General features: G+C 42.2%; 1 protein-coding gene and 1 long non-coding RNA gene across 5 annotated transcripts; one reads left to right on the forward strand and one right to left on the reverse strand.

The window, feature by feature from the left end:
* On the forward strand, positions 1-23,191 carry PCBD2 (pterin-4 alpha-carbinolamine dehydratase 2). 4 transcript variants are annotated; one of them, XM_068205741.1, is made up of 4 exons: positions 1-94; positions 2,826-2,957; positions 21,546-21,626; positions 23,045-23,191. In XM_068205741.1, exons 1-4 carry the CDS (start codon positions 11-13, stop codon positions 23,138-23,140), a joined length of 393 nt encoding a protein of 130 aa, XP_068061842.1. In that variant the 5' UTR covers positions 1-10; the 3' UTR covers positions 23,141-23,191. The 4 variants fall into 4 exon arrangements, with proteins under 4 accessions (XP_068061842.1, XP_068061846.1, XP_068061845.1 ...); XM_068205745.1 differs by lacking the exons at positions 1-94; positions 2,826-2,957 and adding an exon at positions 15,324-15,472; XM_068205744.1 differs by lacking the exons at positions 1-94; positions 2,826-2,957 and adding an exon at positions 15,539-15,583.
* Positions 12,652-14,154, reverse strand: LOC137483007 (uncharacterized). The gene is made up of 2 exons (XR_011004309.1): positions 13,585-14,154; positions 12,652-13,548 (listed from the first exon to the last, which is right to left on the reverse strand). It is a non-coding gene; the product is annotated as an uncharacterized lncRNA (long non-coding RNA).
* Positions 23,192-23,648: the final 457 nt, after the last annotated feature.

Consider the following 23,648-nt stretch of genomic DNA (forward strand, 5'->3'; position numbering starts at 1 on the left):
CGGAGGGGCCATGCCGGGCGGCGGGGCCGTGCTGCGGCGGGCGCTGCTGGGAGCGCGGCGGGCGGCGGGCGGCGCCGGGAGCCCCGCGGCCATGGTGAGGGTGAGGGGCGAGCGCGCGGGCCGGGGGCGCGGGGCGGAGGGGCCCCACACGGGCAGGCCGCACACGGGCAGGCCGCGGGCTCGGGTCTGCCCCCGGCCCTGTTCCCTCGGAACGGGGGGAGCTGGGATTGCTCAGGCTGGAGAAGCCTCCGGGGAGACCTGCTTGACACCGTTTAGTACGTGAAGAGCCATGCGGAGAGCTGGAGAGGATTTTTTACGAGGGCGTGGAGGGAAAGGATAAGGGGGAATGGCTTCACCCTGATAGAAGGTTACATGGGGTATCGGGAAGAAATTCTTCCCCGTGGGAGTGGTGAGGCCCTGGCTGCCCAGAGGAGCTGTGGCTGCCGCATCCCTGGAAGTGTTCCTCCGTGCTAGATGGGGCGTGGAGCAGCCTGGAGAGGGGAAGGTGTCCCTGCCCATAGCAGGGGTGGAACAAGATGGGCTTTGAGATCCCTTCCAACCCAAATCATTCTATGATTCTCCCTGTCCCCCCGCCATCCCGCCTCACTGCTGATTATTTTATTTTACACAAAGCTAATAGTGAACAGCACGTGCAGGGTTCAACTCTCGCCCCTCAGGCATGAGAGTTAAATCTAATTTTTCTTTTTTCACCTTATGCCTGTTTTGCCTGAGCTTCCTCTGACCAAACATTATCCATCACTCGGTCAGTCCCAGCACCCAACAGCCCCTGGGCCCTGAGTGTGGGTTGGGTGCCAACACCTCGGATGCTCGGTCAGCACTGGCACCTGGTGCTCGTTCCTGCTTCCCTGGGGGTCTGGCCATGCCCGCGATGAGCTGCTGAGGGCTGTGAGTGAGGAAAAGCCAGTGGAGTCTCCCACTTTATCTTTTTCCTTGCTGCTTTCTGCTCCATTTCTGAACATCGTGATGTGTCAAGGGGCTGACTCAGGACGTGACCTCCACAATGTGAAACGTGCTCAGTGTTCAGCAGGGCTTGCATAAAATGTGGTCTCCATATGCCTATTAAAAACTCTGTGATCGAATTTCAATGTCTTGTCAATGGCCTTGTGTCAGGTGAGGTGTCAGGAGAGAACCACAGTGTCCCCAGAGATGGCACAGGACATCTCTGTGCCAGCTGGACTTTGTGTTTGGGACAGCAAAGTCCAGCAGCCCTGGACTTTGCTGTCTCCAAAAAAAAACAAAACACCACCCTCATGATTTTGTGTGCATTTGCAGTCTAATTTCATCTCGTGCCAGATAAAACAGTACATTTCAAGACAGCCTTTAAAATCACCCTTGGTGATTTCTGTATATGCTTGGGAAAAAAATAAAGAAGAATGTAAGAAATTGATGCCTATGACTGTAGTTATAGCAATGACAAATCTGAAATTTGTGTTCTTGCGAGTCTAATGTTGTGTTTGAAGTGTAAAGAGCCTAAATTAGTTCAGTTTGGGGCCTGTAAAATCCACCTCTTGTTACATCTCTGTATCCCCCTAAACACAAATAGCAGCAGTATTGCTGTTAGATTGATTTAGTCCATTTGGGGCTTTTAATCCTATGCTATTGGTGAAAATGTTGGTCCTTGGCCCTCGTGCATCATAAGGCCTTGCTCAGTCGCATTAATTGCGTTAATTCCTGCTCTGCTCAGACTCACAGCCCCATCTGGTGGCTCCGGGGCTCCCGCTGGAGCACCGGCTGGCAAAGGTGAAAACTCCTGAGCTGGTCCTCACTGCCTCCCATGTCTGAGTGAACCTCTGGAGCAAAACTGCCTTTCTGGAGGATCTCACAAAGCTGAGCCAGCTGCTAAAGTAAAGACTAAACCAATCTGAATGTAGCTGTACTGGGGAGAAAGGTTCTTCCCACTAAAGCGTTGCATTTATCATGGGAGTCTGAGACCCATCTCTCAGAATATGTGGTCTGAGGATGGGCTCATGCTCTTAGTCCCTGCTTTTAGAAAAGGTATCAAACCTCTTCCAAAGGCCTCACAGAACATTCCTCTGTGTCTGGCTCTGGCCTTGTGTGTGGTTCAGCCCCTGATTCAGGTATTTCAGCAGTGTTAATCTGTCATGTCTGTGCACCCAGTGGCATCAGGAGGACTCCTGTCACTTCAAGTAAGCCATACTTAAACACTGGTGCTTTGCAGAATCTAGTGCTTTTACCAGTAGATTCAAACTTTTGTAATTGTGTGCAGGTGCATCCATGTATTGACATTTCTTTCTTTTGATTTAGTTACAAAGCTCTTTGTTCCTTGTAGAACTCCATAGCATGTGCTGTCTTAAAAGTCCATTCCTAGTAAAATACGAAGTAGGTAGAGTTCAATCTCCTGTTTTTCTTCTCTCTTTTGAAATAGGTATTTCCTGATATCTTTTAGCCTTATAATTGTACATTTAGCAAATAATGTAAATCATCCTTTACTTACCAGACAGAATGGAATATTTGGAAATTAAATGTGATGTTACAGCATCTGGATAATTCAGATGACCAAGGGTACAGGTATGCTGATGTCCATCTTCATTCCTGGGAGTCTGTTGCTTTTCACTAGTTTTGTACAAAAAGCACTTGGCCGAACTTACCTGTCCAAATAGAAATGGCAGGGTTTGGCTGGTTTAGGTTAAACTGGTCTGTGAAATTATGAATGGTAAGGAACTGCACAGTGAATTTTCTTTGCACCATACCTGACCACAATTTCATCGTGTAGTTTTCTTACTGTTGTATAAAAGAGAACCTCAGCCTCACTTGTGCCATGCCTTTATTTTTTCCCTCAATAGTCCTCCCAGTCTCACTGGTTGACAACAGAGGAAAGGAATCAAGTTTTGCTGGATCTCAAAGCTTCAGGCTGGTCTGAGCTGGGAGAAAGAGATGCCATCTACAAGGAGTTCAATTTCAAAAATTTTAATCAGGTAATGATTGTTATATGCCACTTTTAATATAAAGGAAATGTAATTGCTTTAATTTCCATATGATCCTGATGGGAAAATATTTATATTCAGAAGTTTGGGAGTATCCTGGTAAGGCCAAATCCTCTTGGATTTGCCCTGATGAATTGCTCTCAGATTCTGATCTCATTAGGTGGAGTAAATTAATTCCATGTTGTAGTTGATAAGTAGATTTGTTCTAATATTACAGTTTCTTGATTCTAATATTCCGGTCAGAGTCAAGGTTGGTATTGTGGAATCAGACAAAGCAGTATTTGATCCTGATTTTTTTTTTTTTCCATTACTAGCACTCATAAATAAATGCTGGAAATACATAACTGATGGGCAGTGGGGATCATTTTTGTCAGGGAAATACGTGAGAAAAATAGGTAAATATAAGAAAGAACAGGAACTTTTGGCAAGCAAGGTGGGGAAAACAGAAACGATTCACCTTCTAAACAGGAAGACAAAGTTCTGGTATATCCTTGATTGAATTCTAATAGCTGATCTTGCAGTGTCTTTGGCACATAGAGTGCACAGTGCTGGTTTTTATTTACCTCACTGGGTTTTTGTTTGGAAACAGGATCCTGAGCCACATCTCACACTCAGAAGCACTTGTCTCAGACATTAGTTACAAACTTGCTTTAGAAATACTGAATTTGTCTTGAGATCCCTGTTCAGCTACATTCCACTGAAAATTCCCTTCTGAGGAATCATGACATTGCTTAGAAAAAGTCACATTCCCAGAACATGCATTTCCTTTCTGTTTTATTTCTGAGGGGGGGGTGAACCCTTTCTTGGGAGGGAAAGAATTTCCAGGGGTTTGTTGGGATGATGGGTCTCACCAAGCTGGTTCTTTCCCTCACTACAGAGGGACATGGCAAGCTCCAGTTTGGGGATGCTGTGGGTTTGTTGCTGTGTGTAGGGACCAGGAGCTGTGCTGTGAGCTGTTTATATGGCTGTGCCTGAACCCAGGACAAGATGTTTTAGGAAACCACAGTGAGCTGGATAAACAAAAATTTGTAATGCTGGCCCTTGTTTTGGTTGTTTCAGTAGTTGCCATATTAAGGAAAGTTCAGGCAATAGAGAGAAAGTGGGTGAGGTGAGCTGGGAGAAAGCAAAAGAGAAAACAACTGCAGAAGAATCCAGCTCATTAGCAGGACAGTGCTGGTCCAGGGAGCACATCCAGAACCCTGAGTACATTTTTAATCTGAATGTTAATACAGAGCAAATAGAACCAAATCAGTTCATTCCAAGGGCAGTGAAGGGGAGAAGCCCATGAGAGGGAGCTCACAGGAAGCCTTGGTGAGATGTGTGGGCAGCGGGGGGCTGGAGCAACCAGGAATGTGGCGGGATAGAAGTGACCCTTGGAAGAGTAGAGATTTTCTGACTTTGAATATTCATGAAATTACATCTCTGCCTGGTTGTGGTCAAAGTCTTTGTTGGTTCAGCACAACTAGAAATGAAGTTGCCCTCAAAATCAATTAAAAAGTGTTTTTTCCCACTGTAAATGAGTAACTCAGTTTGATCAGATGGATTTAGACAGTCCCTGTCTGCCAATAGACAGGTGAAGAGACAAATCAGTGTCCTACACCAGCAGATATCTGGAAAACGCATTGCTTTGACAGAAATTTACAAAGTTGTATTTTTTTTGACAGTGTAGACTTACCTTACCTACCAGCTTAGGTAGATATCCATATGTCTTCCTGATTTGAAGGTGGATGGAGCACATACCAGTATAGGAAGTTGAGTATATTTAAATTAGCTTGTTGGTAAATGATGAACTATATGCCAGTACTTCTAGTACCTGTAGTCACGGGAAGAGTACTTTAAAAAAGTGGCACTTGAATTTTTTGGGAGATACTAGAACAGTGTCTTTCATGCTTAGCTGCTTTCATGGATGTAAGGCAGAAATGAGAGCATAGACTGGGAGTTGGCTTCAAAACAAAATTTCTGCCCCCAGTTGGGAGAAAAAGCCATGCGGGTGGGTGCTCTGGGCAGCTCTGGTCGGATCAAGCGTAGATGTGAACATGTAAGGGCAGAATTTCACCTGTTGATTTTTATGGATTTACTGCATTGTCCCCTTTGCTGTTGCAGAGGGCAGAAATAATTTCTGTTCTTGTAGTCCAGGAGCAGGCTCAACATGCAGATCCCAAGGGCATTAGATCCTTAGCTGGTATTAGAGAGCAGGTATTTGCCTTTCGATAAGTTGAAGCTGAAAATAAATTTAAATTATGCATGTATGCTTAATTTTATTAAATTATGCACATATACTTGTATTTATAATGACTATGAGTAAACACCATGTTTACTACAACCTAGGAAACAAATGGCAAAAGTGGAGCTATACCTGCCTTGTACTTTAGGAGAATGTAGTCCTGCAATGAAAAAATGGAACTTGTAGGTACAACTGCTTTCATTTAATGCAATAAATATTCTATTTACAGGATTTAAAGTGTTTAGTAAAAGTCAAAGGACTGAGAAATGTCATTTCCTCAGTGATCTTCTTCCTGCCCTTTTACAGATGGCGTAAAATCAGGTGTGGAAAAAAAAAAAACCACCCCCAAAAATGAAAAAAAAAAAAAAGTAGTAGAGCTGACATGAAAGGTATTTCAAATTTATGTTTTGCAGATGATATTGGTATGATTAATATATTCATTGCTTTTCTTTTTATTGCTTCTTGCAGATAATATTCATGATGCATGGAAAATTCTGTGGCTTCAAAATCTATGCCAGGTTTACAAAGTTTGTGTATGTCAACAGATGTTAACAATATAAACACAACTTTTATTATAAAGTTGTGCAAATGTGTAGACATGAGCTTGGTTTATGTATATTATTTTCAGCATGAGGATGAAATGAAACTTCTGTGAAACAAGAGTTATTTAGATTCCTGAAGCTTTCAGGCTGAGATTAGTTCAGTTAAAAGCGACCAGCAGTGAGCTGCCTTTGTAAGGCTGACAAGCTAATGACACTTCTGGCTCAGGGAATTAGTTTTGTAACCCAGAATTTGAAAGCACTGATGGTGTTTGTTAGTCTGAGGATACATTTTCACAAAAATGGACTTTGGTGGTACAATTCTCTGAAATAAGCTGGAAACCAGCCTGGGGTTTCTGCTGAAAGTGCTTGCTTGGTTTTGTTGCTGTGGATGACCACCAAGCACCAGTCCTGGGGGACTGGATGTCACTGACTGTATGCTCCCAGTGTGTGAGGCAGGCTTCTGGTGGGTCGGTGTTCTGCATCTTGTATAAAATAAAGTACACCAGTGGTGGGGGGAAAAGTGCAGTTTGGCTGTAGAGGAGAGTGCTGTGTCCGGAAGAGCTGTGCTGATGGCACTAATGCCTCTGTTCCTCCATATGCCACTGAGCTATTGCCACTGTGGAGTGGCAGGTAGGCAGTGATGAGTTAACACTGCAGTCTTTTACCTTCAGGACACTTGATGACCCTTTGAGCACTTGCTCAAAGGCCCTGGGTTGAGACCCTTTTCCAAAGGAACGTGTGCTTGGCAGAAAACTCTGGCTGTGAGTGAGGTTTTGGAGAGGAGGTGGGCTTGGAGCACTCCATGGCAAGTCCCAATTCCTGCTATGCATCTGAGTGCTCATGAGCATCTACAGACCTCACAGCCACATCAGGGAGCTTCTTTGGGGCCTCTCTCCCAGGCTGCAGGGCAGAGAAGAGTGGCTGGTGGGGCTTTCAGGCCATGGTCTAGCATTGTGATGTTGTCATCCATTCACATCTTTGTGCTACTGAAACAAAATGGTTTTCTTGCAGGGGAGCAAGCCCTCTGCTTGCTCAAACAAAATTGAGAATTGGGATAGAAAGTCAGTTTATGCCTCCAGATCATGCTGGTAACTTCTCCCAGCATTTCAGGTCAGTTCACCTTGGGAACAGTGATCTGGAAGAGGGGACAGGCCTGGTTTAAAGATGTGAATTTCTCACAGTTTCATCTCAAGCCCAGTCCTGGGCTGAGCAGGCAGCTGTGAAAGGCTGTGAGTGCAGGATGCCAAGTGCTCAGCTACTCACTTTCCCTGAATTTGCAGAAACATCTTAGCTCTGAGACTTCCATGTCTCTTGTCAAACTTGGTTGGATTTGACCAGAGGGTTTAAGGGGCAACTGCCTGTGTGATTGCGTTTCCGTAGGTAATCACACCAAGGCAGCAAATGCAGTTAGGAAATTACAAAGGTGGGCAAGTTTGCTGATGGTCAGGTTCAGAATTTACAGCTGCTTTCTTTTATAGGGTAAGTTTTTAATTAAGTTTGTTTAAAAAAAAAAAAAAGATTGTGTAGGAAGTCTCCATAAGACCTCTAACGTCATTTTCGAAAATGACAGGAAACCAAATGCTCTAAGAGTTTTAAAACTATTTCAGATACATTTTTTGTCTTTTGGGGCAAGAGGGTGGAGGTGGAAGATGAGTCTGAGTGGAGGGGACGGTATGGAAATGCTATGCACTAAGAATAGAGGCACATGTGTCTCAGTGCAATTTGTGTCTTGGGTTTTAAGAACATATTTAAGGATGTGCAAAAAATCTAGGAGTATTAAATAAGTTATTTTTCTCACTTTGCATTTCCTTTCCAGATTTGCTGTCTCTCTTCATTGGAATCTGGGAGAAAAAAGTCAGACAGAGCATGTTATGGTACATGCCTTTCTTTCTCCCTCCTGGTGATGCCATTTTTTTTTTCTTCTGGCTGTAGGGAGACATGCTCAGATTTGTCCCTTTAAATTGATGATCCTTGTTGTATGATCCCAGTTACACATCCAAATGAATTTGGTAGGACATGCAATGCATACTCTTGTTTTCTTTCAATGGCAGTACTTGGTGCCAGTGCCTTCAATATAATCTGGGTCCGTCCTTCCTTCTTCTACACCTGGCACGTTGCTTTGTTTTTTACATTCATCAATGGTTGGAAAATTCGGTTTTATACATATAGGCAGTGTATTTTGTTTCTACTTTATGTACTTTATCTTTTGGCTGTTTGTCTAAAATACGTCCACGCCTTTTATGTATTGAAAACATTATATCCTTTAACTTACAATCTGCAGAGTTAAGATGAATTTTATGGTAAATATTCAGTTGTGGACCACATCTCCATCTTTTTATATGCCACAGCGGTCTTGTGGTTTTTTTCCTTCTCCATTGTCTGATAGTGAGGTCATTTTCAGTCCTCTTGAGATATTTTATTCCCAGCCAGATGCAGGCCATATATTAAAAGTAGCACCTGTGGCTAATATCACAGCAGCTTACCATAAATTTACATGGTAACTAGGATTATATCTGTCAAGACTGTTAAAAAATGTCTAGTTTTAATTTGATTTCCAGTATTGAAGGCGCTCTCCAACATTTTGCTTCATAACTATATTTTAAAAGTTAAAATCACTCCATTGTTAAGTTTTATAGCACTCCCAGTGCCCATTAAGTTGATTTGTTAAACGGGGGTCAGAATAAAGCAAGTTGGCTACAGGAAGATCGGAAACCAACCCATTTGTGACAAATTTAGTCCTCGCGTGTGAATCTTCTCTGAGCCCGGGGAGTGATTGGATTCAGGTGCAGCCTGTGTCAGTAGTGTTTAACCTCAAAGCCTGAGCAGCCTCAGCCCAACTGTCACTTCTGCTAATCGAAAGTTGGACTTCTTTTCATGCATTTTGGGAGGAATAGCTATTTTTAATGTAGTAGTGCTCTGCCAGCTCCTTCTGCTAGAGTTTTGCATTTGATTGCCTGTCGACTAAAAATAAATTATTTTTTTATCCAGCTAGGTAGGTGCTGGTTTTCATATAGGCTTTCTGAAATTGCTTCATTTTCCGTTATCCTTTGAGTCCTCTCCCATATGCTGTGATTTGTGCACCTGCAAAGTTATGAAAGTATTTCATAACTTTGGTAGTTATGTTGGTAGTTATGTTGTTCACTAACTTCCCAGCATTTATGAATACAATAACCGATTTACAGTAAATCAGAATTATTTATGAGTGGGTTTACAAAGTTGGAAATATCTTTGTATCTGAAAATAATGAATTTTGGGCGTATTTGCCTGTTGATATTTTCTTTTATTAGAAACTGATAGTGAAGTTTCTGGGACTGGCAGAGGTTAACCTGCAGGCCAGAACACAGTCAATGAACTGCATCAAGTGTCTCAGAGCAGAGCACAGTAAAAATATATGATTCCTGGATGGTCACACCTTCCTTGAGTTTCTTCTTGGGATTGACTGAGTAAATAAGAGTCTCGCCTCTGAGTCGGCAGGTCAGGGTGCAGCTGTGGGACCTGGACATGATCCACCTGCCCACGCTGCTGCCTGCCACTGCCTGTGGGACGAAGGTAATGCAGGGTCTGGGGGAAATGAGATGAGAGGTTCCACAGAGATGGCTTGTTTGGAAGCTTATGATTCTCCTTCCTTGGCCTTGGAGGAGGAAGAGATGACACTGGAGCTCTGGTCAGCGTGTCCTGTGTCCAATGATGCTTCCTCTGGTGAGAAGTTATGCAAAGCTTGGAGGTCTGTACTGGTGGAAATGTGTGATCTGATTGTGTCTAAGCAGAAATGAAATTCTTGGAGCTGGGAGTTGGGAAATAAGGTATTTATTTTCTTCTCACAGCCATCATGGCCTGCCATGTACAAACCCATAGAATCCTGGAATAGTTTGGGTTGGAAGGGATCTCAAAGCTCATCTCACTCTGGACCCCTGCCACGGGCAGGGACACCTTCCAGTAGATGAGGTTGCTCCAAGCCCTGTCCAACCTGGCCTTGGACACTTCCGTGGATTGGGCAGCCACAGCTTCTCTGGGCAGCCTGTGCCAGGGCTTCCCCACCCTCACAGGGAGGAATTTCATTCCAATATCCAGTCTAATCCTGCCTTCTGTCAGTTTGAAGCCATTCCCCCTTGTTCTGTCACTCCATGCCCTGGTAAGAAGTCCCTACTTGTCTCTCCTGTAGCCCTGGTAGGTGATGGGTCCTCCTTGTGCTGTTGAGTGTCCCACCTCCTCTTTGCCAGGGGGTGTGTGTGCAGATGCCACCACCCTTGTGTCCCACCTGCCTATGACAAGTGCTGTTACAGTACCCACGTCACCATTATCATTTCATTGTGGCACTGCCAGTGGTGTCAGGCCACCAGGGTTATTTAAAATGCCACAGTATTAATAATATTTAAATAAATATAATTATCTTTAAATTGAAGACTCATGCATGGTCACATGTCCTTCATCTCCTTCATCATGCAAAATGTCCCATCCTGCCATCCTGGCTGTGGTAGAGTTTGCATCAGTTTTGGTTTTGTTTCTCTTTTTTTTGTGACTTAACTGTAATTTGGCATACTCATTTTCTTGATAAGCTAATCATATTTCTTTCTAGAACAAACCATTATTTTATTGTTTATAATTAGTGGAGTGGGGTGTTTCTAATTGCTGAGTTTCTCCCCTCAGTAGACCTGTTGTATCTCCTTTTATGCACTCCACTGCTTAAAATCTGCCCAGTTGACCTTTGGGCTGCTCTCCAGTTGACTCCAATGCAAATGCTTTTCTTAACAGATGGATTTATTATCACTCAAGTAAAAATTATTACAGCATTTGTTTTATACTTGTTGCATGCATCGATCTGAAGATGCAAAAGAAATTATTTGTCAAAATGCCTTTTGGATCTCACAAGCTGTCTTATAGATTTGTAGCAAAAGAAGAGTTTATCTCTTTTTTCAGCTGCACAGACTGATTGTTTCAATTAAACAGAATAAATAATGTTCTATCAGCCATGTGGACAGTGCTCAAAGCAGTAAATGGGAGCAAATCAATCTAATTTTAGCAACATTTTGGGCATTTCCCATGATAAAACACCTTTGTAAAATGAATGGAAAATTCAATAGGTTTGAATTCAGTTGAATAGCTTCATTTGGGAAAATGCAAGTGTGACTGCCTATTTGGAAGATGGTTATTCAGATGAATGTTTTTATATTTTCAGTTAAGGAAAGCTGGTTTCTTGGAATTCCTTTATGCAATAACATTTATTTTTATGGGGGGACTGGAATGATGCTGGTTAAATGCAATCCTGGTTGTTTAACCCTTTGCATCCCCTTGCTTTTGGAGCAATGCCTGCCTACAGCTTCAAACTGTAAATTGCCTTTAGCACCAGCAGCTCTCACTTTCCCATACTCCCACAAAGGAGCTACACGCTTTGGGATATTATTCTCTGCAGCTGTAATTAAAAATGGACTCCGGCTGGCAGAATAAACTAAAATAAAACTACAACGCCCCTATTTCAAAATTAACCATTACTCACCAAAAGCACATCAAACCCACTTAGCGGACATCCGTTAATCCCGCCGTGAGCCGGTTCAGGCTTTAATGCACACTGTTTTACACGTTAAGGGGTTTGAAGTCGCGGGCCAGCGCTGACCTTTCGCATCTGCTCCTCTCGCAGTAGGAATCTCCGCTCGCCGCTCCCCGTCAGGGCGGATTAGCGTGACGAAGTGCAGCTCTTCTGCTGGCTGCAATTTCGGGTTTTGATCAGAATTATTTCTTTCACAAACAATCACGTTTGGCTAAAACGTTACATCTGCTCTGAAAAGCCACTGGCAGGGCCGTCGTTTATCAGGGCGAGGCATGTGGAGGTTTTTTAGCCCTCTTTTATAAAGCTGCAAACCCACTTCACGTGGCTTTTTGGGGGAGAGTTTCCTTTCTTGCCCTTCTCCTTGCCCTTTATTCCTTTAGTTTTGTTTGGCTGAGATGAAAAGTCATTTTGGACAAACAAGAAGCTGGGTGTGATGTTTTGGAGGGGTTTGGTGGGAACACAGTGATGAGTGGGAAGCCCTGTGCTAAGTTAGCACTGCACTGTTTGGTTTATTTATTGCTAAGGATGCTTTGAAGGAAAATATTTTTTATTCCTAGGATCAGAGGGAAAAGTCCTGATTACATGATCTACCGTGATTTTCCTTGGACTGGGGTGAGAATAATAACAGACAGTTAAATATATGTCTGTGTATGTCCAAGGTGTCCCTGGTTGAGGGAAGGAGCATTTACTCTGTCTTACAATGGGTGGGTGCTCATAGTGAGCAAAAATACTGTTAACTGTACAAGCCCAGAATGCTGGGTTTATGGACGTGTCTTGTAATGCCCAATCTAACAAAAAACCCAAGAGCTCTACAAAGGATTTCCCTTGGTGGTGTGCTCATGTGAATTTCTGAAAGAAATTTGGTGTTTGCCAGAGGACTCAGAATTACTGTTTGCCTCCCCTCCTGAGCCTACGTCTCTATTTCCATATGGACCAATGCACAAGCAGTGTGGGTTGCCCAGAGAAACCTTTGTGTTCTGGTAAAAAAACAACCAACAAAAACTTCACAAAACATTGCTCATCGAACATACTCTGTCCCTTCTAGGCATGTGCTTGGAGCATAAGAAGGGGTCTGAAGACAGTGGATAATGTTAAGTGCAGGCTGAGTACCTGAATTGTTGGCAGTTAGGTGAGCCTTGTTCTAATACCACAGCTTAATGTAGCTGCTTTTATCCTTTTCTCTGTGACCTGCTCCAGCCATTCTTCCAAATAGCAGAGACAGGAGATGAAGCTCAGGTCAAAGTGACCCACAGATCCCAGAGGGAACAGTGGGCATGGCAAACCAAGCAAGGGACCCGACTGCGTGGAGCTTGAAGGATACCCCATCTTGTCTGGGAAAATTCTTGCTCTGTCCTACTCTTTTTTCCCAAATGATCTGGACTTGAAGTGTCTTGTTTGCAAAATAACATTTGAATTTTATGGTGCAATATAATTTAGCAGCCTGCCAGTGCTGGCCCAGGTAAGTCTCCTCCTGAATTCACTGCCCCTGTGTATCATCTCAACTCCTCTACTAGAGAGGTGTCCAAACATTAAAACTCATTCTGACAGTACAGTAGGACACCTTCAGCAGTTCAGCTGAGTGAAATGATTCCCTGACTAGATCTGATGTAAATGGTCCTTAGTTTGCTTTATTGCAAATCTCTAGATCTTTTTAGCTTCTGGCTTGGCCAAGAGAATTATGGGAAGACCTGTCCAAATTCCTCAAATCTCCATCATGTTTTCTCTGTTGCGTGTTTGAATTGCTGAACTTGTCTTTAAAAATCAAACTAAACTAAAAAAGCTGATGGGATAGTGGAAGATGAAATGGTCATGAGACCAGCATCTTCTCTTAATCCATCATAAAGCAAAGCCTCTCTTACCACTCTTTGATGTGTTCTTAGGATCATAAATGGCACATATTTAGAGGATTATCAGAGGCAGGATATGATTGCCCTTGGATGCTCAGCAGAGAAGATGTTGGATATTAAACTGATAGTGTATGTAATCTTGGCCAAAAGACCAAGGAGAATTTTGTCTGAGCATCCCTGTGTTATCAACAGCATGGATGGCATGTGAACTTCACTTTCATGTCTACAGAATGAAATCATTCCTTTGCGTATGAGTAAAAACAAACATTGGGGAAAATTGCAGAATATTTTGTTCTGCTCCAGTCAAATCTGTTTCATCCAAAATGTGGCATAATGGGATAATGAACTTCTCTGTTCTTCTACACCATACCTGCACTCTGTAAAAGTCAGAGGGTTTGAGAAACTTTCAGAAGTGGAACATTCACTTAAATTAATTCTGATTTGCTCTGGTTTACGATACCTTCGTGTCATGGGCTGGCACTGTGCTGTCCAGGATGATTCATTGCCCTCTGCCTTAGCAGAGGGCTCAGGTGCCTGAATTCAGAAGGAACTGGGGACTCCCTGCACCTTGTTACTACTTTATTTTTATTGTGGTTTGTGTGGTGGCTTTATTGCAGTACAGCCAAGGGTTTGATTTGCTGGACCAAACATTAGTTGTAGCAAGTCAAATTATCATTGTTCTTTAAGTTGTGCAGCCAAGAGAGTTTATTATTTTAAGTGCCTGATTACTTTAACAGGTGCTCAGTTAATGGGGACTTCACTGTGTTATTTCATGTTTTTAGGTAGGGTGCAAAAAGCTAATTTTAAAAAATCATGTTTCTTGAAATAGCTTTTTTTTTTTGCAAACCTCCTAAGGGCAACCTTTATATTCCATTTTTTAACACAAAGCATTCAAAAATGGCTTGGGAGGTGGAGAGCTGCATTGAGCATTGAGATTATGATACGGCTGAAGGATTTCCAGTATGCTCTAGTTCAGTCCTGAAACCTGGGATTATTTCCCTCTTTTTTTCTGGAAAATGTAATTTAGTAATTTAGACATCTACAATTTTTAATAAATAAAATAATATTAGTCTATATTATTAGTTAGTTATTATTGGTCTAATTAATTAGTCTATAAGTGCTGAGGGACCTGGGGGGGGGAAAGAAAAAATTAAAGCATTTATTTTCTATATTTTGATATGAAAGGATGCATCACAAATACCACATGACCTGGTTGCAGGTGTGGTTGGGACTTAGGGTATCTACTCATTTTGCAGAAGTTTTATGGGCAACTATCATATTTATCTACCTATAAACAAATTAATGTATTTTGTAATATGGTTGTATTGGCATTGAAACTTTTATCACTTCCAGAAAGTTTTTATGCTGCCTTAAGACATCTCCATGTTCTCTCTCTTCTTCTCCGTCACATCTATAAATCTTTCTGGTGGAACAGGTGATCAGTTTTGGTGTGAAGTCTGTTTATTGAATCACCAAGAATATTATCTTTGTTCTGTTCATGAAAGCCAATGACAACAAGTGATTGCAAGTGCAACCACGTATAATAAAAAAGAGAATAGGAAAAAATATCCTCAACATGGAGGCTGCTGGAAAAGTCAAGATGTGATGAAGAAGAAGGTAATACATGTAACATTTTGTGTTTTATTATTATGAGTAAGAGAAAGAAGGCCTAAAATCAGCACATTTATCCTGATGTAAACAGGCTTAGAAAAGGTCAGGTTGAGGTTTGTTGTGCAGATTGCACACAAGGGTTTTTTACATACTTAATGAGGTTGAGAGGAGGGGGAGAGCAAAGCAAGGAGCAGGATTTAAGTGTAGCAGCTGAGTGCTCTCTACCTTCCTCAAAAACCCTTTCCTTGCACTGATCCATGTCCATTGACCATAGCAAAATAATTGAATTTGCTTTTCAGACTGGTTGAATCCCAGATGGGGCAAATGACACTTGCATCTGGTTTATGACTGTTAGGGGTTTTAAGGTGAAGGAGGGTAGATTTCGGTTGGATATAGAAAGAAATTCTTCCCTTTGAGGGTGATGAGGCTCTGGCACAGGTTGCCCAGAAGAGCTGTGAATGCCCCATCCCTGGACAAGACCAGGTTGGATGGGGTTTGGAGCAACGTGGGATAGTGGAAGATGTTCCTCCCCATGGTAGGGGATTAGAACTAGATGGTGTTTAAAATGCCTTTCAGCCCAGACCATTCTGTACTTCTGATTCTGTGATGTCATAGCTTCAATCACTGCTGAGCTGGGAAGATGAAGCTCTGAACTCCAATCCCTTTGCAGAGCTGCATCTCAAGCACTGTCAGAACTGTGATGTGTCTAGTGCTGCACTGGGTCTAGAGGGTGCTGAGTGAGTGCAAACTTCCCTTTGCTACAAGTGGCATGGGCTTTTCCTGGGACAGCATTCCTGAAATTGCATTCTGTCATCTCCTGTGGCTCTGGACATTGTATGGGTACCTGGGTGAGAAACGTCCCCAGCGAGGCAAGGCTGTGCCTCCCAGCTCCACTCCTCTCTGCCTCCATTTATTCTTCATGCTCTTCAAATTGGTAAATCATATGACAATAAACAGAAATACTCTCAGTGAAGAGAGAAGGGGAAACTGTTGTTTATCTGGTCAGGTGGTTTAGATTAGCAGTGATGCTGGTCTGTATTATGTTACTTTAAATCATAGTGTCCCAACAGGACATAAATTATGAAGATTGTTACAGTATGTTTCATCCAATGTAAGATCAACAAATTGGAATAATTTTTTAAATAGGAAAATCAGTGCTTTGGCAAGGTTATTGTTGAAGAATTTAATTTAACTTGAGCTTTGCTTGCATTATTTCTTAATATATAAAAACTATTTGCATAATGTACGAAGTATAAACATTTTTAGAATCAAAGGCAAGAATGCCTTTTCGAAGATTACATGGAGTGGCAAACTACTTAGAATAGATCAGTGTTTGTGCTTTTGCTGTCAGAAATGTTTGATATAGAGCTGGCAAGCTGGTTTCTTCACTGACATAATTGTAAACAAGTGTTGGGAGACAGAAACAGCATTCTTTGGAGAACACGGTGTAAAGGTTTGCACATTCTCCGCTGCACATCTAACAGCAATGTTTACAGCTGCAATAGGAATGTAAATAGGTAACTTTTTTTAGAGTGTAAAGCAGCATTGCATTTTTGTGTGAATGATGTATGCAGGTAAGTATGGGGGATGCAAGTGGTCAGCTCTGGATTTTCAAAGAACATTGTAAACGCAGAAAAGCATTGACAATTCAGTTGGAAATTGGAGTTGTGGGGGTTTGGAGTTTTTAGCTTCAGATATTGCTATGAAGACAGAAATGGCATCTTAGTCCATGACAGAATGTCTTTAGTATTATTCTTCCATCCTTTCCCCTCATTATTATCCTTCAGAGTTAAGAGCACTGCTTTCCCCAGTCACAGGTGATGCTGTGGAATGGGAAGGTTGCCTTTGTTCACAATATTTTGCTGCTTGAGCTATTAAAGAGGAGAAAAACAAATTTCTATCAGTGGTTCATCAGATGTTGTTCACCTTCAGACCCTGTTGGCTGCCCATGCCAGGATAGAGAGAGTAGGGAATTGTAGGCACAATACCTGAGCTGCCTTGTCCATGCCTTGAGGCCTCAGCAGAGAGATGGGGGACATGAGTAACCTGAGTTTAGTTCTATTTTGGTGCATGATTATTTGCATTCTTAATTACTGTCCAGCTGTTCATGGATTGATGTTTAAAAGGGGGAAGCAATGAGAAGATGTTCATCTGATTTATGTTGTATATGAATCCAGACACAGACAAAAAGGAGGAGGAAAATATCTAATGCCGTGTGGATCCAGTGTCCCTGAGGATGGTTCAGGCAGACTGATGATGCCAACAGGGAAGAATCCAAATATTTGGATTCCTGTGGTTTTGGGAATGCGTACCTGTCCTTCTGTGCTGCCATCAGCTTCCTAAATAGTAATTACATTCCTCTTTTTTTGTGTTTTAACCATGTTGTCATTTTCAGATAAAGAGTGTAGCTTTGTGACATGATTTGTGCATATTTATATGATAAAAGTATATAGTGGAGGAGTAAATGGAATCAAAATAAAACAAAGCCCAATTTTTTCCTGAGAGCACAAGAGAAAATGTCGTGAGAGCCCTCATGACTAGCAGCTGATCCTGACCTACAATATCTCGACTTTAAAGAGCTTTTTCCTTTTATCTGCTGGCTTGTAGCTCACTGTTAGGTAATAATGTCAACTGGATATGTGAAAGCTTCTGGAGTTTAGGAGTGAACCTTAATGATTGATTTTATTGTTACAAGAGTCAAACTCTAAGGAGAATACATGATGTACCCTGGGTACTTTTTACTCACGTGAGTGGAGAGCAAATGTGTGAGGTGTAGTCATCTCCTGTGTGTCAGTGTCACTGTAACCTGAGTAATTTATTAATTTCCCACTGATAAATGGTACAGATGCAGCCTGGGAGGTGGGGGAAGGGAAGACAGGTAGCCCTCGCACTGCAGAAGGTCAGGGTTAATGCTACCTCCAGCATTATAATGACAGATGGGAGGCAGAAACCTTAATGTACTTGTGATTAGCACATGCTTTCCTTGGCTGGGCGTCCAGAGGATTTAAGAAGCCCCGAGTGCAAACTTCACTTTAAAACAAACAAACAAACAAAAAAAGCATGGTTATGTTTTTGAGCTTTTCAGCTGTTTTGCTTAAATATCTCCACTTGGAGTCAAGAACTGTCAGCTGCTTTCTTCTGGAGATGCACGGGAGTGATCCATCACAGGGGACTTCCAGTGGGTGATGTATGAGCACAGCACAGCGACCTGTGAGCCTTTGATGTATAACTCATCAAGATAATGTTGGCAAGCATTGTACAAAAGCAGCATGTTTAAAAAGTATTAAGATGAATGGATTCCTTGCTTAAGAAGTGTGAAAGGAAGAATAATAGCAGATCAGCTCCAGGATCCCACCATTCTCCCAGAGCTGTGCAGCGCTGGGCAGGGCAGAGGAGCAGATGGAATTTCATCTTTCCTCCCAGTTCTGACAGCAAAGTGTCTGGCCCTGGTTTTCCCATTCTCAGGCAACAAAAGTAACATTAAGTCTTATTTTGTGATAGTGCATTATATCAGTTTCAAGAGCAGCTTGACCAGTCACAAAACATCATGAGATAGCTGAATTCTTTTAAAGTTTACCTTGGGTTTTGTTCACTTATTTAGGTTAGCTTGTTTTTCTAATAGTAGCCTTAATTTTTATCTCATGGAGACATATTAGGGCTGCTAGTATTTAAGAAACATTTTAGATGTGATGTTACGACTGAAACACCATTCATTTTCAGTTCCTTCTTTCATGATCATAAAAGACATGAAGGGAAGAGATGTATCAGTGCACCCATGGCATCTTGTCTGTGCAGGATTGCTTCACTCCTTACTTACACTGCTCTTCATGGTTTGTTCCAGGGCCTCTGCACTCTGCCATCCCTTGGGTGATGTGGTCTACATGTGGAGTTCCCTGAATGTCTGGGTACTATTTTAGCCCAAATGTCCTAAAAGGGTTAGGTTAAAAATGAGTCTAATATGCCTATTACTGAGAAACCAGAGTACTTCATAATATTTACTACATCAAAGTCTCTTTTAATACTTTTTTATGGCTTCTAGAAAATGCACAAAACCTGTCTTTTTATTTTTGAAGGAAAAACCAGAAAAAGTTCTAATCTGGGGCCGAGGGACTGCAGTTCCCTGTTATTAATAGAGTGGAAGTCAAGACTGTGTTGGGTGTCACTGTCATGAGTGAAGTGGTTGTCCCACTTTCATCAAGAAATGTGTGATGGTCTGATAAACTCTGCCCACCAGTGCAGTCTTGACAATGATCTTGCACTGCAGACTGCACAATAATTTTCATTATTTTTAATTAAATTTGAAGAAGTGCAGACTCCTGCTCAAATTAAGGTTGGTTGTGTTGCCGGAATGCAGTAATTACTTTAATTGATCACAAGATAGTTTCCTTGATCACCAATTAGAGCAAATTACCGATCAAGTTTCAAGACGTGAAGAAATGTCCAAACTGATTTTGTGTAATAGTGTTTTCATATCTAATCAAACCTAAAGATCTTTTCCTTCCAGAGCCAGTTGTATTTTCCCAAAGAAAGGTTAAGGCTCTACAAATATAAAGGTGATTAATAAACAATAGTGTTCCAATTCATTTAATTAGTAAAGGAAGTATTTAAGACCTTAATGGAGATTGTGTTGGTGAAATTGCTCAGTAGAACCATAGCTCATTTTTTTGTGAGACATACGTTTTGTGTGTAATTAAAGTAAACTAAAATGCAAGGAATGAGTTGCTGTGGGTAATGTGCAATGCGGGTGGGTAATGTTTCCAGGCAGAGCAGGGCATGCACAAAGGCGAGCAGTCTTCATCCTTCATGGTGACACTGGATTGTCCTGGTTGGGGCAGTTGTGGGCAGCTGGAGCAACAGGCAGCAGGACATGTCCTGGGAAGAGTCATCTGTGCTGGAATTTATGCCTTTTCATGTGTTGGACAGCCTCAAGTTGAGCAGTCTTTGGCAGGATGAACAATTTTGTGACCAATGTCCATTTTATCCAGTTGGAGACTCTACTCTCTGTGGGGAAGGGGCAGTGGGATGTCGTGTTGGTGCACTGACTGGGGGGATTTGGTGGTCTACTAATGAGGAGTATTTGTCATCTGAACTGTGGAGGAAGGTCTGTAGAGCAAATTAATTTTTTGGAGTAATTTGCGTGTGAAATTCTCTCTGTATGCTTTCGTTGGAGCAATGATTATTGTCTCACCATCAGTGACTGTTTGCAGTGTGACCTGGGTCTGTACATGGACAGGTGAGTTCCTGGGATGAACAGACACCAATAGAGCATACACAAACCTGCTAGGGGGTTTTATAAATTTATTTTTATTTTTTCCTTGTTTGTTTCTGTACAGGAAATTTGGTTGCAGACACATCACTGTTTTAAACTTTTGAGGATATATCTGTGTATAGATTGCTGTGTTGGAAATAGAATTCTTATTAAGACCCTGGACACTATAAAAGCATTTGAATCGTCACTGTTAATGGAGAAGTTTTCCAAATCATTGCTAACATCTGATGCACAACTTGCAGCTCTCTACTTCAAAGCATGCTGCTGAAACATGGGCAAACTTTTAAAAGTAATTGTTCACTCAAAGCAAAACTAAACCGAGCGAGAGCTTCAAGGGAAGTTAGATTCTCCTGAATTTTGGAAAGCTCTTGGGTCAAAGAAAAAAAGCTTTTTAATTGCTGACAGTTTGGTGATTTCCAAATGACAAACCTCATTGGAATGATTTTCTCTGATTAAAACATTTGCATTCATTTGACTGGCAAAGCGACCAACAAAGTCATTCTTCATCCAGGCACCAATTCTTTTTTTTTCCTTAAAGGTTTTTGCAATTTATGAGAGGGAAAAAGACTTGAAACTATTATCAACCATTATATGTTATTCATTGACCACATGTTTGTTTGAAATGGTCATCACTTGGTGGAATGTGGGCTATATACATTCTCTTCCATAAATTAGCACTAAAAACCTACCTAAATCAGGTATGGTTTTGTGGAGCTTGTTGTATTATAATCTGAACCAGACTGTAACGTGGATGTTCCTCCAGCCTTGCATGTTAATTCAGGTCCTGAACCCAATGGATGGAGCTTGGTATGAACAAAGCCTGCTGCTGAGAGGCGCCCTGCTCACGCTCCCAGGCCCTTTGGGCCCCAGTGCATAATTACAGTCTTGATTTGCATGGACGTTCTAATTTTCTTTATAATGCAGTGATTTGCTCCTAAGTATTTTGGCAAGAGCCTGCTATTATTTTCCTTTTGAGCCTCTGATAAAACCTGTGTCCTGGGGGAGCATGTAGGGACAGAGGATTGGAAAACCTCTTTTAACTCATTTAAAGGGAAAATATGTCTCATAAAGCAGAGGGGCAGGCCCACCTGCTGCCTTTTTCTCCGCAGTAAAATAAATAGCAAAATGGTTAAATGGAGGGATGTGTTTCTGGAAGCAGTGTTGGTCATACAGTGGCATGGTGCTTAATTAGAAATGGCACGTTTCTAAGCTGCAGTAGGGGATGGGGGACTTGGGATGGATATTTAAAATCCCTGCTGATGCCAGAGGTAGAATCACTGCTGTCATGCAATAGCTTTGAGTCCTGGGCTAAGTCACACTGAGCAGGGTGATTTACCAGGGTCTGCAGGGGATCATTTCAGCCCCATTGAGAATGCACCAGTAGCATGAGAAGTTCAAATGCCTCTAGCACACACAAACCCACGGTGCAGCCATCTGGGGCATCTTGAGGAGATTTTGAGATTTTGGAATGAATCTTGCCAATCCACTGCCAATCCTGGCAGGTGGAGGAGTATTTTCCTCTTTGCTCTCTCTTTCCCTAGGCTTTTGGATTTATGACACGTGTTGCTCTACAAGCAGAGAAGATGAATCACCACCCGGAATGGTTTAATGTCTACAGCAAGGTAACATATTCACCAGCCCTAGTTACTTGCACAGCAGTGGAGTTAAGGAGACCAAACCATCAGCCCATTCTCTCTGCCTTTATTTGTAGCTTGTCTACAAGGTAAGGGAATGGGAAGTGTCTCTATAAAGAGATTTGAGATTTTAAAGAGATGCTGAGATTTGCAGTGGTGAGGAATCAAGAATGAAGCTCTTTGAGCCTGCTGCCAGCTGTATGGTTGGGGCCTGTGGCTTCACCTCTCTGGCTGAGATCTAAAAATAAAACAGAAGCCTTTAAATTCTTATTTAGCCAACCTGAATAAATTACTGTTTTAAAACTACTCACCAGCTCTCATTCCTGTCTGTGCAGCAGGTCAGGAACTCAGCAGTGTAGGGTAGCAGACAGTTGGTACCTAAATGGGAGCCTGGCAGTCTCAATTCAGATTTGATTTTTTAAAATTTGTAGGCTTCTATGTCTCAACATAGCAGCTTATAAAGTTTGTTTATAATATTACCTAACTGATGGTGGTCTCGTATTTACAAGGGTTACAAGGATTACTGCAACCCTCGAATGAAAGGTGCTGTGTAAAGGGAGAAATTATTGCTCTCCCTTCAGTTTTATTTTCTAATACTACTCATTGCATTGTATCACATTGTTTGTTGTGGCATTTAGTGAATATATGGCAATCCCACTAAAAATGTACCAAAAGAAAGGACATGTGGACACGCAGCCTGTAGCTCAGACCATCATCCTCAGAGCAGGACATCCCCCCTCTCCTTGCAGCTGAAACTCCCAGCAGAGACTCTTCCTCATCAGCCCTTCATGTCACCCTGTTCACAGGGCATTAAATGATCACTGGAAAAAAACCTGATCACCCACTCTTCCTGATTTTCTTGGATTTCTAGAATATTTAGAATTTGTCTTTTTTTTTCCTTTTGAGTCTTCCCAAAATCTCAGTCAAAGGCAGGACAAAATAATGCCCAGCTTGTCATCTGGCTCAGTCTAAACAGACCTGTGAGGCAGCTTAAGAATTTTTTTCACCTTTGGGATGCTGGTTCTTAACAAAATATGAGCCCCTAACCCAGCTCTTGGCAGCTTGGTCACTTTCCCAGATTCTTCATGAAACTGATCCATGGAATTTAAATGTAAAGAGTGAATGATTTAATCAGATACCTCTTCTTGGATGAAACCCAAGAATACAAAGCCTGTGTTATTCTGCAGAAGGGTTCATCTGGTGAGATTCCAGGCTCTGTAAAGCCTCCTCACCTACAGCATCTTCTGGTTTACATGTGCAGGGAGGGTCCAGCTTGGTGCTTGCCAGGAGCACCAAGTGAAACCAGCTCACTACAGAGACACACGACATTCCCAGTGAACTGCTGTTCTGCCTACATGTCAGAGATCAAAATGCCTTTGTAACCTCTTTCTCTTCCTTTGTGACAGGTTCAGATAACTCTGATTTCCCACGACTGCGGTGGTCTGACCAAGAGAGATGTGAAGCTGGCTCAGTTTATTGACAAAGCTGCTGCCTCAGTTTAACCAGGATATAAATAGCTTTAATACAGTGTCCACCTGTATTTTGTTTTTAAATGGTATCTCTCTTTCCTTGTAATCCTGATTTCCAAAACCCATAAAGGGAAGATATTTTGCAAAAGGAGTGGCTGAGCTTTTCTGACCTTCAGTACCTTAGTCTTGAGACCCCTTTGGATGCCTGTGCTTGTCCTTTCCCATTGCTGGTTCTGCAGGGGGATGCAGTGGATAAACCTGCAATAAATAAGTTTTGAACAATCCTTTTTTAGAAACTAAACTGTGCTGGAATGAAACCAGGAGCCCACCCATGTGTGTTGGTGTTTCCCAAGCTCACAGGGACTGGTGGCAGCTGCCATATGAGCTTCCCCTAAGCCTGGCCGCTTCCCTCCTATAGGTTTGTACATCTCTGCACTTCAAACAATGTAAGAGCAGCCCGGCCAGGTCAGTCCCCTCTGGCTTGGTACCATCATCTCTGCCAGTGACCAGTGCAAGGACACTGGGGAGAGCAGTGCAAGCT

The sequence above is a fragment of the Anomalospiza imberbis genome, chromosome 15 (genome assembly GCF_031753505.1).
Source record: "Anomalospiza imberbis isolate Cuckoo-Finch-1a 21T00152 chromosome 15, ASM3175350v1, whole genome shotgun sequence".
NCBI lineage: Eukaryota > Metazoa > Chordata > Aves > Passeriformes > Viduidae > Anomalospiza > Anomalospiza imberbis.